Raw genomic sequence first — 15,964 nt, forward strand, 5'->3', positions numbered from 1 at the left:
GGCAGGGAGTAACCTGGAGCCAAGGACACCCGGAGGAGATGCAGAAAGCAGGGAGGGCCCCATTCCCACCCTCCTGGGGCTGTCTCATATCACGGCGACCACCAGCTACACACACAGATCACAGACCTGGTAGCATACACACATACAGAGAGACACACAAACCACACACAAACACACAGACCCACGTACGACACAGGAAAAGACTCAGACACAAGTAACATATACATTCACACCCACACAGACACACAGTAACAAATCACAGACACAAACACTCAGCAACACATAGACACACACAATCACATACACAGACACTCAAATCTACAGAAACACACCCACCCACCCCCCTGCTGAGTAGCTAAGGAACAGAGCTTAATTCCAAGGGCCTGGGAGTGCCTACAGACCCTGGAATCCTACAGACCCTAGGACTCCAGGCAAGCCCACCTTAGTGACAAAGTCTTCCTGGGAACACAGCTTGTCAATGTAGCTCAGGAGGCCGGGGTCTGAGGTCATCCCGTCCTCTTCCTGCGGCTGCTCGACTTTGCCCTTTTCCCATTGTCCCTCAGGCTCCCCTGTGGCCCCAAGGTGAGACCCCAGCAGCTCCTCCATGATGTCCACATACTCCTGCACCACTTCAGGGGGGATCTCCTCAGGGACCTTGGTCTCTGCTGGCAGGCAGATCATGAGGTCAGGAGATCCAGACCATCCTGGCTAACAGGGTGAAACCCCGTCTCTACTAAAAATACAAAAAATTAGCCAGACATGGTGGCACATGCCTACAGTCCCAGCTACTCGGGAGGCTGAGGCAGGAGAATTGCTTGAACCCAGGAGGCAGAGGTTGCAGAGAGCCGAGATCATGCCACTGCACTCTAGCATGGACGACAGAGCCAGACTCCATCTCAAAAACACAAACAAAAAAACTTTATCTGAAACTAAAATCTGTTGCCAGGCACAGTGGCTCACACCTGTAACCCCAGCACTTTGGGAGGCCAAGACGGGCAGATCACTTGAGGTCAGGAGCTCGAGACCAGCCTTGCCAACATAGTGAAACCCCATCTCTATTTTTTTTTTTTTTTTTAGATGGAGTCTCGCTCTGTCACCCAGGCTGGAGTGCAGTGGCACAATCTCGGCTCACTGCAAACTCTGCCTCCCAGATTCAAGCAATTCTCCTGCCACAGCCTCCTGACTAGCTGGGATTACAGGCGCCCACCACCACACCCAGCTAATTTTTGTATTTTTAGTAGAGACGGGGTTTCACCATGTTGGCCAGGCTGGTCTCAAACTCCGGACTTCGTGATCCACCCGCCCCGGCCTCCCAAAGTGCTGGAATTACAGGTGTGAGCTACTGCACCCAGCTGATAATTTGCATTTTTAACTGCTTCCCAGGTGATGCTGATGCTGATGGTCCAGGAACCACACTTCCGAGAATCACGGAAACAAAGCGTTATATTCAACAACAAAATCTGCATAATTCTGTCTCCCTTTTGTCTCAACTAACAGCTTGAGGGAAAGAAAATAGATTTATTAAGTATCATCCAGAATACACATAATGTCATTTTATTTAATTCTCACAACACTCTACAACATAATTGTTACATTATTTTGTGGAGAAGGATGTTACACCTCAGAAATTAAGCAACTTGCTCAACATTACACAGTAAGAAAGGGGTGAACAAATGTGTTTGACTTCAAAATCTACATTCTCTGTCATACGTCGCCGCTTCTAACGATGTTTAGCCAGCAGAATTGTATTAGCCCAGAATTTTAACTTCATTCTACTTTCTATGTGGTGGTCTTCTACTTTGTTGTAGTCTATTTTAAAATTTTTGTTATAAACTGGTTCAAATTATCTAAAGAAGGCCAGGCACGGTGGCTCATGCCTGTAATCCCAGCACTTTGGGAGTCTGAGGCAGGCAGATCACTTGAGATCAGGAGCTCGAGACCAGCCTGGCCAACATGGTGTATTATAATACACAATAAAAGATGGCTATTAAAATTATAACTTGGGGGAAGTGTAAACCACACTAACCACATGACAAAAGACATTATGAAGAAACACATCTTACTGCTCACTGGTAGCACAGGTCATTGTTCCTTAGGAGCTGGTCCACCATATTCTCCACTCGCACAAACCAGCTGGGCACCGCTTTGTAAACGAGGGGAGTGTCTCTCACATCGCCAAGTACTAACCAATAACCATATCACATACCTCTACTACATAGAAATTCAATTCTATCACTCTCCTGTATAAACACAGAACCCCATCTCTCTATGAGAGACACATATACTACATTCTTAGAATATATAACCCTAATAACCACTTACTGAAAAATACAAGCACATCGCTCCACAAAACATTATTCTAAACTGCCATGCCCTTGAATACACACACAAACTCAATATTCATGTAGTTCTCTACATGCCCTAAATATACCTGCGATTAACACGCCACAAATATGCAAACATGCCACCTCATATCCCCAAATACACATACAGTCCCGCAATACCTGCACATATGTAATCACACTTCCAAATGCTCACACAGAAATAACTCCTCCATCTTCCAAGACACAGAATCATACAAATTCCACCTCACAACTGCACACATTCATTCTACCAGTCCCCCAGTAGACATGGATCTGCCCTCACACATTGAAATGGCCATACACAACCCCTGAAAATCGTGAAAAGAAACACACACAACGATGCAACATATCCTAAGCGCACAAATGGTCTTCCTACATTCCCCAAATATGTAAACCACAGTGTACATCCACAAAAATAGACACAAGCACTTTCTCTATTATTGCCCACATGCACAAGATAATTTTTCCAAATCTGCCAAACATTAGACAAATACAAATCCCCAACATTCATTTGAGAAAACTTACGGAAAATACATCTTCACAACCCAAATCGCAAATATCGAACCCCAATTCTTCTTGTATACATATATTACACCTCATATCCTCAAAATATAAACACTCACTCCTACACACTCTCACAAAAGCAGTTATGAATAGTTATGAATGACCTTCCTTACTTTTTTTTTTTTTTTTTTTTGAGACAGAGTCTCGCTGTCGCCCAGGCTGGAGTGCAGTGGCGCGATCTCGGCTCACTGCAGGCTCCGCCCCCCCGGGGTTCACGCCATTCTCCTGCCTCAGCCTCTCCGAGTAACTGGGACTACAGGCGCCCGCCACCACGCCTGGCTAATTTTTTGTATTTTTTAGTAGAGACGGGGTTTCACCGTGGTCTCGATCTCCTGACCTTGTGATCCGCCCGCCTCGGCCTCCCAAAGTGCTGGGATTAAAAGCGTGAGCCACCGCGCCCGGCTACTTTTCTTTTTTCTTTTTTTTTTTTGAGATGGAGTCTTGCTCCTACCTTGAAGTGTAGTGGCGTGATCTCCTCTCACTGCAGCCTCTGCCTCCCGGGTTCAAGCAGTTGAGCGCAGTCACAGGCCCTGCCACAAGGATGGGGTCGCCCTGCAGACACTGGTGACCAGCGGAAGCAGGACCAGGAGGCGATTACCTTCTAATCACAAATAACTTTATTTTTAGGTAACACCACGGAGGACCCCACGAGAGCGAAGGCCGTTGGGTAACCGCCCTTTCCGCTCGCGCTGCGCAGTCTCCCTGTCCGGAACCACCCGCAACGGATGCTGGGAGCGGTTGAGGGCGGCTGGCTGCGCGCTGGAACCCCACCCGCCTCGAAGCTCGTGCGCAGGCGCGCGGGGCAGGCCTGGGGCCCGCCCTGGGAGGGCCCCGCAGGAGATGGGGAAATGGAGGGACGCTGCACCTGGGCGCTTCCTGGGGCCAGGCGATGCCTCCTCCTTGGAGCCTCCAAGACCGTCCCTCCTAGAAAGGAGCCAATCTGACCAGGCGCGGTGGCTCATGCCTGTAATCCCAGCATTTTGGAACGCTGAGGCGGGTGGATCACCTGAGGTCAGGAGTTCGAGACCAGCCTGGCCAACATGGTGCAATCCTGTCTCTACCAAAAATACAAAAATTAGCTGGGCGTGGTGGCGCGCATTTGTAGTCCCACCTACTCGGGGCTGAAGCAGGAGAATTGCTTGAACACAGGAGGCGGAGGCTGCAGTGAGAGGAGATCACACCACTGCACTTCAAGGTGGGAGCGAGACTCCATCTCAAAAAAAAAAAAAAATAAAACTAGTACAGAAGCAAGTCACTGACCTGAGTTTGTAATACCTTCAGAAGAAACTTTCATCATCAGATCCTTTCTGCTCATTTGCAGGATTCCTATCGTCTGTCTCCACCTGATGACACTGAAGAGCCTTCATGTCTACGACAGCCCAGGGCCTCAAGTGCAGAGACTGAGAGCTCTGCCAGACACAGGATGGACCTGCCATTCCTCTACCGTTCAGTGATTGCGTGGAACAGCATCTGTCCTCCGAACAGGGGATCCAAGCCCTGAGATGTTGTTTCTCAGCAGTCAGTGTGGCCCAGGACTTCCTCTGGGCATGCTCAGAGAGCAGGGGCCAGAGGACTTTTAGCCACCACCTTCTATGGCCAGTCTTCACAAATTACCAACATCTCATTCTAGCAATTTACCTACAGAAATAAAGAGAGAAGCCACATTACTGGGACAAATACAGTCACTGCAAATATCAGAAGAAAACTGGAACATGTTAATATATTAATTTTTACCCAAAGAAACTGAAAATATTTTTAGACAGCAAAAATAGCTTCATTATGCTTTTGATTGCATAATATATCTCTGGAAAGATGAAAAAGAATCAGATAACACCTGTTTCCTCCACAAAAGAAAATGTGGTGGCTAGAGAAAAGAGATGCGAGGAAGACTGGTCACTGCCTATTGCATTGTGCACAATTTGAATTTGGAACCATGCAAAAGTGTTTCTTAGTTAAGTTAAAATCATGTAAAAGATACAAAATAAACATATAACACCAGCACAATATGCTGGTAAGGAAAATGAAAGGATTTCTGGTCTCAGTGCTGTAGGTCACATAGCCAATCTTTCCTGGACTGAGTCTTCCCAAGAAAGGGGATGGGAAGTAAGGCTGGCCTACTGGTGTGGACAGATTCCAGCAACATACATGACCTGGGGGCACAAGGACTGCCTCCTAAGCAATGATGAGCACACAGCCACCTAATAGCCTGGATCAGGTGAGACCATTCTGATTTCAAACACTCAGTCCCTTTGCCTTCCTAAGAAGCCCTGTGCTGCTCAGACTGAAAACGAGTTCTGAATTTTGTTAAGTAAGTGCAGCCCCTGTTGAAATTCATCAAGAGTGGGAAAGAGCCAAAGTGGGAAGGAGCTTGGGTTGATTGGCACAAAAGTAGGTCTGTTGATAAAGAATGGAAGTAAAGGGGACATCAGGTAGAAGCTTTTGCTGTGAGTCAGAAGGACAATTTAAAAGTTGCCTAAAGAGGCGCACACCATCTGTGTTGCTGCTGTCCAGTTGGAAGGGAACCTCAGGTTCTTGCCTGCTGGCCAGAGCCCTTCACAGAATGTCCCCCACACCTGCCAAGCCCAACTGCCCACGGCCCCTCCCCCTCCCCCTCTGCAGAATGTCTGGGGTCCTGTGTTCCAAGGTATTTACATTCAAATTTTAACTGCTCCACTTGGACTCAGGTGGATCTGCTGAGTCAGGTCATTCTCTGGGTCCTGCCCTTGACTTTTTTCATTGCGGAAACTGCCAGACAGCGGTGGTCAGTGACCAGCCTGAGGGGATGGCTTCAAATGGAGGTGAGCCTGTAGGAATGGGGGCATTATCCGAGTCTGCCCTGCCTCAACTCTTTGGGAATTCAAATTTGAACTGCCCCTGAGGACAGCTTATAGGGCTGATGTTGAGGGAGGGAGCACTGGATGTCCCTAAGGACATCACCTCTGGGGATGGCCGTGGCACCCTGAGTCTGTGGTTAGGGAGGACAGCTCCTTAGAGGCAGACCAAGGTGCCTGGGGGAATACACCGTGTAGTGGAAAGGATGGAGAGGATGGATTGATCCTTTCTAGAGGGGGACAGGTCACATAGCTGTGTTTGTAGGGAGTGGTGGGATCGTGTTGTGCTGGTGGCCCAGGGAGAATGACGGGCAAGCCTGAGCCCTGTGCTGTGTCTTCAGGCACCTGGAAGATGCCCTTGCATAGTGTTTAGAGGGATTTGGACTGGAGTTTTCTAGTTCTTAGGGAGGAGTGGGGAGAAGTGGTCTCAGCCAGAAAACTGTTGGGTGGGTTGGCTGTGATAGAGCATGTAGTGACAGCCTCTGGGTGGGTGAGGCTGGGGGCCACTGTAACTGCCACAGCCCAGAGCCTCTCAGCTCTCTCCCCAGAGATGGCTTCTCCATCAGTTCAGGTAGCTGTTGGCTTTGATTTAAGAGGGGTGGGGGCAGATGGGGAAGTTCAGGCAACACAGGGCCTGGGGTTCCTGAGTTGCTCTGAATTGTTTGCCCTTTGGTGGAAGCTCAGGTCTTCAGACCCACTTCCTCTTGTCAGCTAGCTCATGGCCCGTCCTCTGCACTTTGTGTTACTGTGGAGGTGAAGAATTTGCTCCTGTTCCATTTATACTACCTCATGAACGGGGGACAGGTGTGGATTCTTGCTGGTTTTCAGAGGAAGGGTTTGAAAAGGCTGGTTTCCTTTTCAGTAGAGGAAAGAGAGTAGCGCACAAATAGGAAGACGGTCCTATTATTATTATTATTATTATTCAAATTAGGATGTGTGTCCTGACTGATGAGGTGCATGTGCTGTATCCCTTATTCCCCTTGACTAGAGACTGCATGAGGTCCTAGTGAACAGGGATGAGTTCCAGACAACTTTGTTTCACCTGGCCTGTGGCCCAAGAACCCCTGGTTCTTGGTTGGTCACTATGTTCAGTTATCGGGAGCTCAAAGGAGAAGGACAAGAGATGGGCTTCTTGTCCCACTATCTAGTGTAACATGACCAATAGCTGTGAAAATCTCTTGCCGGGCGTGGTGGCTCATGCCTGTAATCCCAGCACTTTGGGAGGCCAAGGTGGGTGGATCACAAGGTCAGGAGTTCAAGACCAGCCTGACCAATATGGTGAAACCCCGTCTCTACTAAAAATACAAAAATTAGCTGGGCGTGGTGGCAGGCACCTGTAATCCCAGTTACTCAGGAGGCTGAGGCAGCAGAATTGCTTGAACCTGGGAGGCAGAGGTTGCAGTGAGCCGAGATCACGCCACTGCACTCCAGCCTGGGCGACAGAGCAAGACTCCATCTCAAAAAAAAAGAAAATCCCTGGACACCTCCCCTGATAGCCCTGCTGCTCACCATTTGCTGGCTATGTTCTAATCATGTGCAGCTGTTGCTGGCTACACAATGACAATATCTCAGTGGACTCCACCACTGCTTCTCAGATCTGCTCCCTGCGAACTGAGCTTCCTGAGTGGCAGCTGGGACCACTGAGCACTGAGGAATGGGTGGCCTGAATCTGGCCCCTATTTAACACTTGTGTGGGTGGTGCCAGGACAATTGCTTGCATGCTGGGCGTGATGTGTTATGGGTTATCTTCAGGGTTCCTAGGGCGCTGGCTTGGGTGAGTTTCCATCCAGTGGTTTTCTTTTTTCTTTTCTTTTTTTTTTTTTTTGAGACGGAGTCTCTGTCACCTGGGCTGGAATGAAGTGGTACGATCTCGGCTTACTGCAGCCTCTGCCTCCTGGGTTCAAGCGATTCTCCTGTCAAAGCCTCCTGAGTAGCTCAGATTACAGGCATGCACCATCAGCTCATTTTTGTATTTTAGTAGAGACGGGGTTTCACCGCATTGGCCAGACTGGTCTTCAACTCCTGATCTCAGGTGATCCACCTGCCTCGGCCTCCCAAAGTGCTGGGATTACGGGCATGAACCAGCACGCCCGGCCTATCCAGTGGTTTTCTTTTGTTGTGTTGAGCTAGGAAAGAAAGGGGTTTACAAGAGCTTCAGGGAAAGGAAGACTGAAGAGGAGATGGGGCCATAATATTCAGAAACTTCTGGCTTCCTGTCAGCCTTCTGAGTGCCCAGCACTGCCCTGGGGTAGGCCCCTCACCTGCTGCTGAGCACGCTGAGAGCCACCAAGCCGCCAAGAGACTCATCCCTGACCCATGGCTTGGGAGATGCCTGTGAGGCTGGTGCAGTCTGCCAGGGACACCCGAGGGAGACCCTCAGAGACAGCAAAGGCTTGGCTGTTGCTTCTTGGGAGACAAGGGTCAGGGAGTCTTGGTGGCTGGGGCCAGGCTCTCTAGTGGAGCGACTCTCCCGTGGAGGAACAGAGCGTCTGATGCACACTCAGGGACACTTGCAAGCTGCAGAGTTTCCCTGTCACACGCCCTCACTTGTTGGGACTCCACTCTGATTCCCCAGTGACTTGTGCGGAGCTGGAGACCCCAGCTCATTCACCTCTTTCCTTTGTCTCCACAGCATACCCAGTGCTGGGACCAGGCGTGACCGTGAACCCTGGCGCCTCCCTGTCTGTGTTCACTGCTCTGCCCTTCGCCACACCCGCTCCCGGCCCAGCACACGGGCCACCCCTCGTGACTGCAGCGGTTCCTCCAGGCGGCCCTCTGGTGCTGTCTGCCTTCCCCAGCACACCTCTGGTGACAGGACAGGATGGCCGAGGCCCGAGTGGGGCCAGGGCTTCCAACGTCTTTGTCCAGTTGAGGACAGAAGTGGGGCCTGTGACGGCCCCTCAGGCACAGACCTTGATCCTAACTCAGGCCCCCCTCGTCTGGCAGGCTCCAGGTGCCATCTCTGGAGGTGTCATGTGTCCACCTCCTCTACTCCTGGCAGCTGCTCCTGGGGTGCCCGTTACATCTGCCCAGGTGGTTGGGGGCACCCGGGCCTGTGAGAGAGGCTCGTCCCAGGGCCTTCCTCTTCCACCACCACCACCGGCTGCCCAGGTGGCCCCCATTGTGTCCCCAGGGAATTCTGGGCCATGGCCACAAGGGGCTCATGGACAGGGCAGCCTGGCTCCCTCCCAGGCCAAGGCCCCACCTGACGACTCCTGTAACACCAAGAGTGTCTATGATAATTTCCGACTTTGGCAGCACTACAAGCCCCTGGCCCGGAGGCACCTTCCCCAGAGTCCTGACACTGAAGCGCTTTCCTGCTTCCTCATGTGAGTGTCCTCGGGGCACTGGAGCTTGTCCTGCAGCTCACTCGTAAAGAGGCTGCTGGATGGACAGGAGGTCACGCTGTTCAGGGGAGCTTGCAGGGCGGTTGTGAGGGTGATGGGTTGTGCTATGGGAAGGTACATTTTCAGCAACATTAATCTGGCCGCGGCTCAGGAGAGACTGTCAGGGGCCTCATGTCAACTGCCTGTCACTGTCCCGTGAGTCCAGCCAATCCTCACTTTTTTTTTTTTTTTTTTTTTGAGATGGACTTTCACTCTTGTTGCCCATGCTGGAGTGCAATGGCGCGATCTCAGCTCATCACAACCTCCGCCTCCCAGGTTCAAGTGATTCTGCTGCCTCAGCTTCCTGAGTAGTTGGGATTACAGGCATGCACCACCATGTCTGGCTAATTTTGTATTAGTAGAGATGGGGTTTCTCCATGTTGGTCAGGCTGGTCTCGAACTCCCGACCTCAGGTGATCTGCCCGCCTCAGCCTCTCAAAGTGCTGAGATTACAGGCATGGGCCATCATGCCCAGCCCCAATACTTACTTTCTTTTCTTTTCTTTCCTTTTTTTTTTTTTTTTTTTTTGAGATGGAGTCTCACTCTGTCGCCCAGGCTGGAGTGCAGTGGCGCGATCTCGGCTCACTGCAAGCTCTACCTCCCAGGTTCATGTCATTCTCCTGCCTCAGCCTCCTAGTAGCTGAGACTACAGGTGCCTGCCACCACGCCCGGCTAATTTTTTTGTATTTTTAGTAGAGACGGGGTTTCACTGTGTTAGCCAGGATGCTCTCAATCTCCTACCCTGGTGATCCGCCCGCCTCGGCCTCCCAAAGTGCTGGGATTACAGGCATGAGCCACCTTGCCTGGCTTTTACTTTTAATAATTTTCACAACAATGTTTACAGAAGACCCAGGTCAGAGAGGGTTCTTGGTGTGACATGAGCCATGGTTTGGGTTTAGGTCTTTTTTGATTGTTTGTTTGTTTGTTTGAAATGGAGTCTCACACTGTCACCCAGGCTGGAGTGCAATGGTGCGATCTTGGCTCACCACAAGCTCTGCCTCCTGGGTTCAAGCGATTCTCCTGCCTCAGCCTCCCGAGTACCTGGGATTACAGGTGCCCGCCACCATGCCCAGCTGTTTTTTGTATTTTTTAGTAGAGACGGGGTTTCACTATGTTGAGCAGGCTGGTCTTGAACTCCTGACCTTGTGATCCACCCGCCTCAGCCTCCCAAAGTGCTGGGATTGCAGGCGTGAGCCACCGCACCTGCCCTAGGTTTAGGTCTTTGAGTGTACACCCTAGTGCCTTCCCTTGAACTGAGTGTCAATGGCCAGGGGCACATCACATAGGGCTGGGGGGAGGAGCTGCAGGGCCCAGCAGGAACCTGGCACACACCCACACTGTTCTGCTGCGGTCCAGTTAGCACAGTGATGGTGGAGCCTGCACAGGGGGATGGTCTTGGGACCCGCACTAGTGTCGATGCTGGGCAGGTATTTGCATCCTCACCCTCAATCCCCCCTAGAAAAAAGGACAATGGTGCTTCATTCAGAGGATGGCAAAGAGATGACTTGAGCTCACATATGACATGCATAGCATAGTGCCTGGCACATACTACGACACATTATATGACAACAATTATGATTACTGTCCCCATTACTATCATTATCAGGACTAGGCCATCTAGGAAAGTGCTCCCCAAAGCCACAGGCCCCAGTGATAGCTCTGAGTGCACCACGAGCCCAGCAGCCCAGGGCCGTGCACTGTGGTGACGGTGAGGCAGCAACGTCAGCATCTGGGAGAGTTTGTGGTTTCATTCCCAGTCCCTGCCTCTCAGTTCCAGAGGCCAGAAGTCCCAGATCAAGGTGACAGTAGATTTGGTGTCTGGTCAGGGCCTCTTCCTGGCTGGAGAGAGCTGCCTCTGGCTGTGTCCTCTTATGGCTGAGAGGAAGAGCCCTGGTGCCTCCTCCTGCCCTTATCAGGGCTCGGATTCCATGACTGGGACCCACGCTCATGACCTGCTCTAACCCTGATTGCCTCCAAATACCGAAACACTGGCACTGAGGGCTTCAGCACAGGAATGTTGGGGACACACATGTTCCACCCATAGTACTCAGTTCACTTCTCAACATCATAACACCGAGGACTCGAGGGGCAGTCGGAGAGGCCACTCAGTAGCTTGTGTTGATGTTTGATCTTGGGGGCATGTCCTGGGGCCTTAGGAGCCCACATGGGGGAGAACAGGACAAGGACAGATGGCAGGACAGGTGTGAGGAGGACAGGGGCCGGGTGTTGGGACCAGGTGGGCTCGGGATGGAGGGTGGGCTTACAGACTGGGACTGACTGCACTGGTTTACAGCCCAGTTCTCCGATCCCTGGCCCGGCGGAAGCCCACCATGACCCTGGAGGAGGGACTGTGGTGGGCCATGCGGGAATGGCAGCACACCAGCAACTTTGACCGGATGAAATTCTACGAGATTGCGGAAAAGTGAGTCTGGGGTCCTGGGGGCAGGGCCTGTGTGGCAGGGTGAGAGTGAATGACAGAGGCCCAGTGGCTGTGGTGGCTTCTCAGCATGGAGCATGAGGAGAGTGTGGACAAACGCAGGACACCCTGGGCCCCTGGCTCCCTCATGAAGCTGCTTCTGCCACCTGGAGTGCTCTGGGGTCTCTGTCCTGCACTATTGGGAAGCACCCCTTGCCTGGCCTGGGGCCAACCCCTGCCTTGACACTGGAGGTCATGGCAGGGGCAGCCAGCATCGCAGCCCAAAGGGCGTCACCTCCAGGTGTGGGGATGGGGAGAAGGGGCGCTAGTGGCTATAGACAGAGTGGGGGGCAGGCTCCTCACGGCAGTGGCCAGAAGTCGGTTTTCTCCCATCCCAGCCTGGCCAGGGAGTTGGGTCAGGGGAGACCTGTACCCGGGACACCATGAGACCCCTCTCTGGCCTCACTGCCTTTGCTCCTGGGCAGTCCCCTCCATGAAGACAGACAGACAGCAGCCTCAGGGGAAAGGGGCCCTGCCTTCTGGGCTCAGCTTTTGCTTCCTCCTGACCAGGGGTCTCCCAGGCCTCGTGCTTCTGAATTATCCTTCAGGGGCCCACAGTCCCAGCCTCAGGACTCCTGCATCTGGGCATCATCCCTGATGCCTTCTGCCATCAACCCCACCCCTGGCCAGTTGAAACCTGGAGGAGGGGTCCCCGGGACCCTCCTGGGCCTTGTGGCCCTGACTTGAGTCAGGAAGCCCCGTTGATGCCATGGGCTCTGCAGGGCCCGGGTGAGGGAGGGTGAGCCCAGAACTCTGGGAGCAGCTCCCTCCTGGGCCTGGGGGATGGGACCCAGTGAGGGTCTGGACAGCCCGCCCGAGGCACTCCTTCCCATCCCTACCAGCAGCCACTGCCTGGTCCTGGGGGAAGGGGGCCTGGACCTTCTCAGCATGGCCTGTGCCTCCTTCACCCCCAGGTTCTTGGAGTTTGAGGCTGAGGAGGAGATGCAGATCCGGAAGTTGCAGTGGATGAAGGGGCCCCAGTGCCCACCTCCTCCAGCCCTGCTGAGGCTTGAACCTCAAGGACCCCCAGCCCCTGAGGTGATCAAGCAACCAGGTACAGCTTCTCACATTCCCACAAGAGCCATGGCAAAGGTCAAAGGGGCCAAGGGAGGCCACTGTCCCCACATCCCATGCTTCCCTTCAAGAGGGGGATTTGCTCCCTCCAACAGGACAGCTTCTGAGAGTGTATGTTGGGTATTGACCAGGTCAATACCTACTTCATGGGTGGCCTGTGATCACGAAGTGGGGTATTGACCGGGTCACCTTTCCTACTTACTCTCTCCCCTTGCCTGTCCAAAACTCCATGTATGCTCTGCCCAGGAAGCAGGGATGAGCGGGAGAGTACACGGCATATCGGTGGCTCCAAAATTCCTCCCAAGCGATGCTGTCTCAGATGTGCCCCTCCTGCGGCATCTCCTCCGGGGCACTGTGGTTCAGGTGGTCCTGACCCAGCTGGAACCCACTTCACATCCCCACGCCCTGCCCTCCCCTGTGTGGTGCAGGCAGGAGGAGCGGCCCTCACCACACCCGGCCTTCTCCCTCTCTGCCTCAGAGTATCTTCCCAGCAAGGCTGGCCCCAAGGCCCCGACTGCCTGCCTGCCACCATCCAGGCCCCCGAGGCCAGTGGAGACCAAGGCCCACCTGCCACCACCCAGGCTCCAGAGGCCAGCGGAGACCAAGGCCCACCTGCCACCACCCAGGCTCCAGAGGCCAGTGGAGACCAAGGCCCACCTGCCACCATCCAGGCCCCAGAGGCCAGCGGAGACCAAGGCCCACCTGCCACCACCCAGGCTCCAGAGGCCAGTGGACACCAAGGTCCCTGAGGAGATCCCCCCTGAAGTGGTGCAGGAGTATGTGGACATCATGGAGGAGCTGCTGGGGTCTCACCTTGGGGCCACAGGGGAGCCTGAGGGACAATGGGAAAAGGGCAAAGTCGAGCAGCCGCAGGAAGAGGACGGGATGACCTCAGACCCCGGCCTCCTGAGCTACACTGACAAGCTGTGTTCCCAGGAAGACTTTGTCACTAAGGTGGGCTTGCCTGGAGTCCTAGGGTCTGTAGGATTCCAGGGTCTGTAGGCACTCCCAGGCCCTTGGAATTAAACTGTGTTCCTTAGCTACTCAGCAGGGGGCTGGGTGGGTGTGTTTCTGTAGATTTGAGTATCTGTGTATGTGATTGTGTGTGTCTATGTGTTGCTCAGTGTTTGTGTCTGTGATTTGTTACTGTGTGTCTGTGTGGGTGTGAATGTGTATGTTACTTGTGTCTGTGTCTTTTCCTGTGTCGTACGTGGGTCTGTGTGTTTGTGTGTGGTTTGTGTGTCTCTGTCTGTATGTGTGTATGCTACCAGGTCTGTGGTCTGTGTGCATAGCTGGTGGTCGCCGTGATATGAGACAGCCCCAGGAGGGTGGGGATGGGGCCCTCCCTGCTTTCTGCATCTCCTCTGGGTGTTCTTGGCTCCAGGTTACTCCCTGCCTAGGAAGTTAACACCTTCTTCCTTCCGTTTCCAGGTGGAGGCCGTCATTCACTGCCAATTCCTGGAAGAATTACTTTCCCCAGACCCAGAGATGGATTTATTGGCCCTAAGCCAGGAGCTGGAGCAGGAGGAAGAACTCACCCTCGCCCAGGTAGAGCAGCAGAGGGAGGGGAACCCAGGTACCCCAGGGGCAGGACGGACCCGGCACACAAGGCCCACCCGATTGTCTAACCCCACCCTACTGGGGATGCTCAGCTTCTTGGGGAGCCACTCTGGGGTGGGAAGATGCAGGTTCAGAGGGAGTAGGATGGAGAGGAGCCAGGGAGGGGAGTCAGGATGCAAGCTGCAGTGAGACCCAGCGGGATGCCCAGCAGAGCCACACCCTCTCCCTTTGACATGAAGCCCAGGTGCCTCAGGCTTCCCTGCCTCCAACCCAAGTGCCCTGGTCTCCACCATCCTGGGCCCTGCTAACACCTGGGGCAGCACCAGTAAGTGCCCCCTTTCCTCCTGCAGCTAGTGGAGAAGCGCCTCCTCTCCTTGAATGAGAAATGGCATGTGAGGGCAGCCCCTAGACATGGCACGGCCCGGATGGACTCAAGTCCTAAGTTTTCAGCTGGCCAAGGAGCAGCGAGAGACATCCCTGACCCCCAACAAAGGGTCAGCGTGGAAACTTCCTCACCACAGACGGCTGCCCGGGATCCTCAGGGACAGGGCAGAGTGAGCACTGGCATGGCCCGGTCCAAAGACCCTGCTGTGCTTTGCGGTTGTCAGGATTCCCCCGGGCTGAGAGCTGCTGGGACAACCTCTCCTCCCCAGGACCACAGACCCACCTGCCCTGGCCTGGGGACCAACGACACCTTGGATCTCCCTGGAGCATCTCCTGTCAGGGAGTCACACGGGCTGGCTAAGGGGTCAAGCGAGGAGAGGGAAATCCCTGGCATGGTCTATGTCGTGGGTTCCCACCATAGGCTGCGGCCCTGGAGGCTGTCCCAGAGCCCTGTCCCTTCCTCGGGCCTTCTCAGCCCAGGAGGGCGAGGACCCCAGGGAGCCCTTTCACAGTCTCAAAAAAGAAAGGGTGACCCCTTGGTCTCTAGGAGGAAGAAGAAGCGGCACTGTAGACAGTAGGGGTCACCACAGGGCAGGCTGTCTGGTGCCAATCCAAGGGTGGGGATGTGAACTCTCGGACCCTCATGGCACCCAGTGCCCCAAAGCAAAGCTGCTTCTCCTCCAGTGCTGATCTTGCTGGGCCTTAGCTTTGGAGGGTAGGGGAGGGAGGGGAGGGAGAGGGTGGCTGAATGGGGAGGGCAGGAAGGGAGGAGGGTAGGGGAGGGAGGGGAGGAAGAGGGTGGCTGAATGGGGAGGGCAGCAAGGGAGGAGGGTAGGGGAGGGCAGGAAGGGAGGAGGGGAGGGGAGGGAGGGGAGGGAGGGGAGGGAGAGGGTGGCTGAACAGGGAGGGCAGGAAGGGAGGGCCTGTGGGGAAGGGGCTGGGAGGTGGGAAGCCGTGCCTTGGGGGCCTTGTGTGTAAAGGGAATAAATGTAGTTGTGTTGGAAAATGCTCTCGGGGCTGCTGTCTCTGCCCTCTGCGCTGTGCTGCTCTGTGGAGGGTGTCTGTGAGGGAGGGCTGAGGAACTGGGAGAGACCAGGCTCTGGGAACCCACAGGGGCCAGCTCTACTCTTTCCTCCTAGTATAGGGGGCCCCTTCAGATGCTCTGGGGACTGACAGATGCTGAGGAAGCCCTGATCCCTCCCACCACCCACTCACAAGGCCCCGCCTGCTTTAGGGAGGCTTCTTGGTGCCTCCCATTGTTATCAGTATCCCTGGAAAATCCTGGGATGGAGAGAGCTGGCTGGCTTTTGTTCTGCTCGGTGAAGG

At 53.9% G+C, this 15,964-nt stretch overlaps 1 protein-coding gene across 4 annotated transcripts; it reads left to right on the plus strand.

Annotated features, from left to right (window-relative positions):
- Positions 1-5,608: 5,608 nt before the first annotated feature.
- Positions 5,609-15,821, plus strand: LOC129472256 (NUT family member 2F-like). 4 transcript variants are annotated; one of them, XM_055261701.1, is made up of 8 exons: positions 5,609-5,725; positions 8,391-9,087; positions 11,438-11,566; positions 12,535-12,674; positions 13,173-13,275; positions 13,366-13,648; positions 14,126-14,242; positions 15,783-15,821. In XM_055261701.1, the coding sequence occupies exons 1-8, from the start codon at positions 5,710-5,712 to the stop codon at positions 15,819-15,821; spliced, it is 1,524 nt and encodes a 507-aa protein (XP_055117676.1). In that variant the 5' UTR covers positions 5,609-5,709. The 4 variants fall into 4 exon arrangements, with proteins under 4 accessions (XP_055117676.1, XP_055117673.1, XP_055117675.1 ...); XM_055261698.1 differs by lacking the exon at positions 15,783-15,821 and adding an exon at positions 14,605-15,216 and having other exon boundaries at positions 5,610-5,725; XM_055261700.1 differs by having other exon boundaries at positions 5,635-5,725; positions 13,173-13,230.
- Positions 15,822-15,964: the final 143 nt, after the last annotated feature.

Source organism: Symphalangus syndactylus, chromosome 22 (assembly GCF_028878055.3).
Source record: "Symphalangus syndactylus isolate Jambi chromosome 22, NHGRI_mSymSyn1-v2.1_pri, whole genome shotgun sequence".
Lineage (NCBI taxonomy): Eukaryota > Metazoa > Chordata > Mammalia > Primates > Hylobatidae > Symphalangus > Symphalangus syndactylus.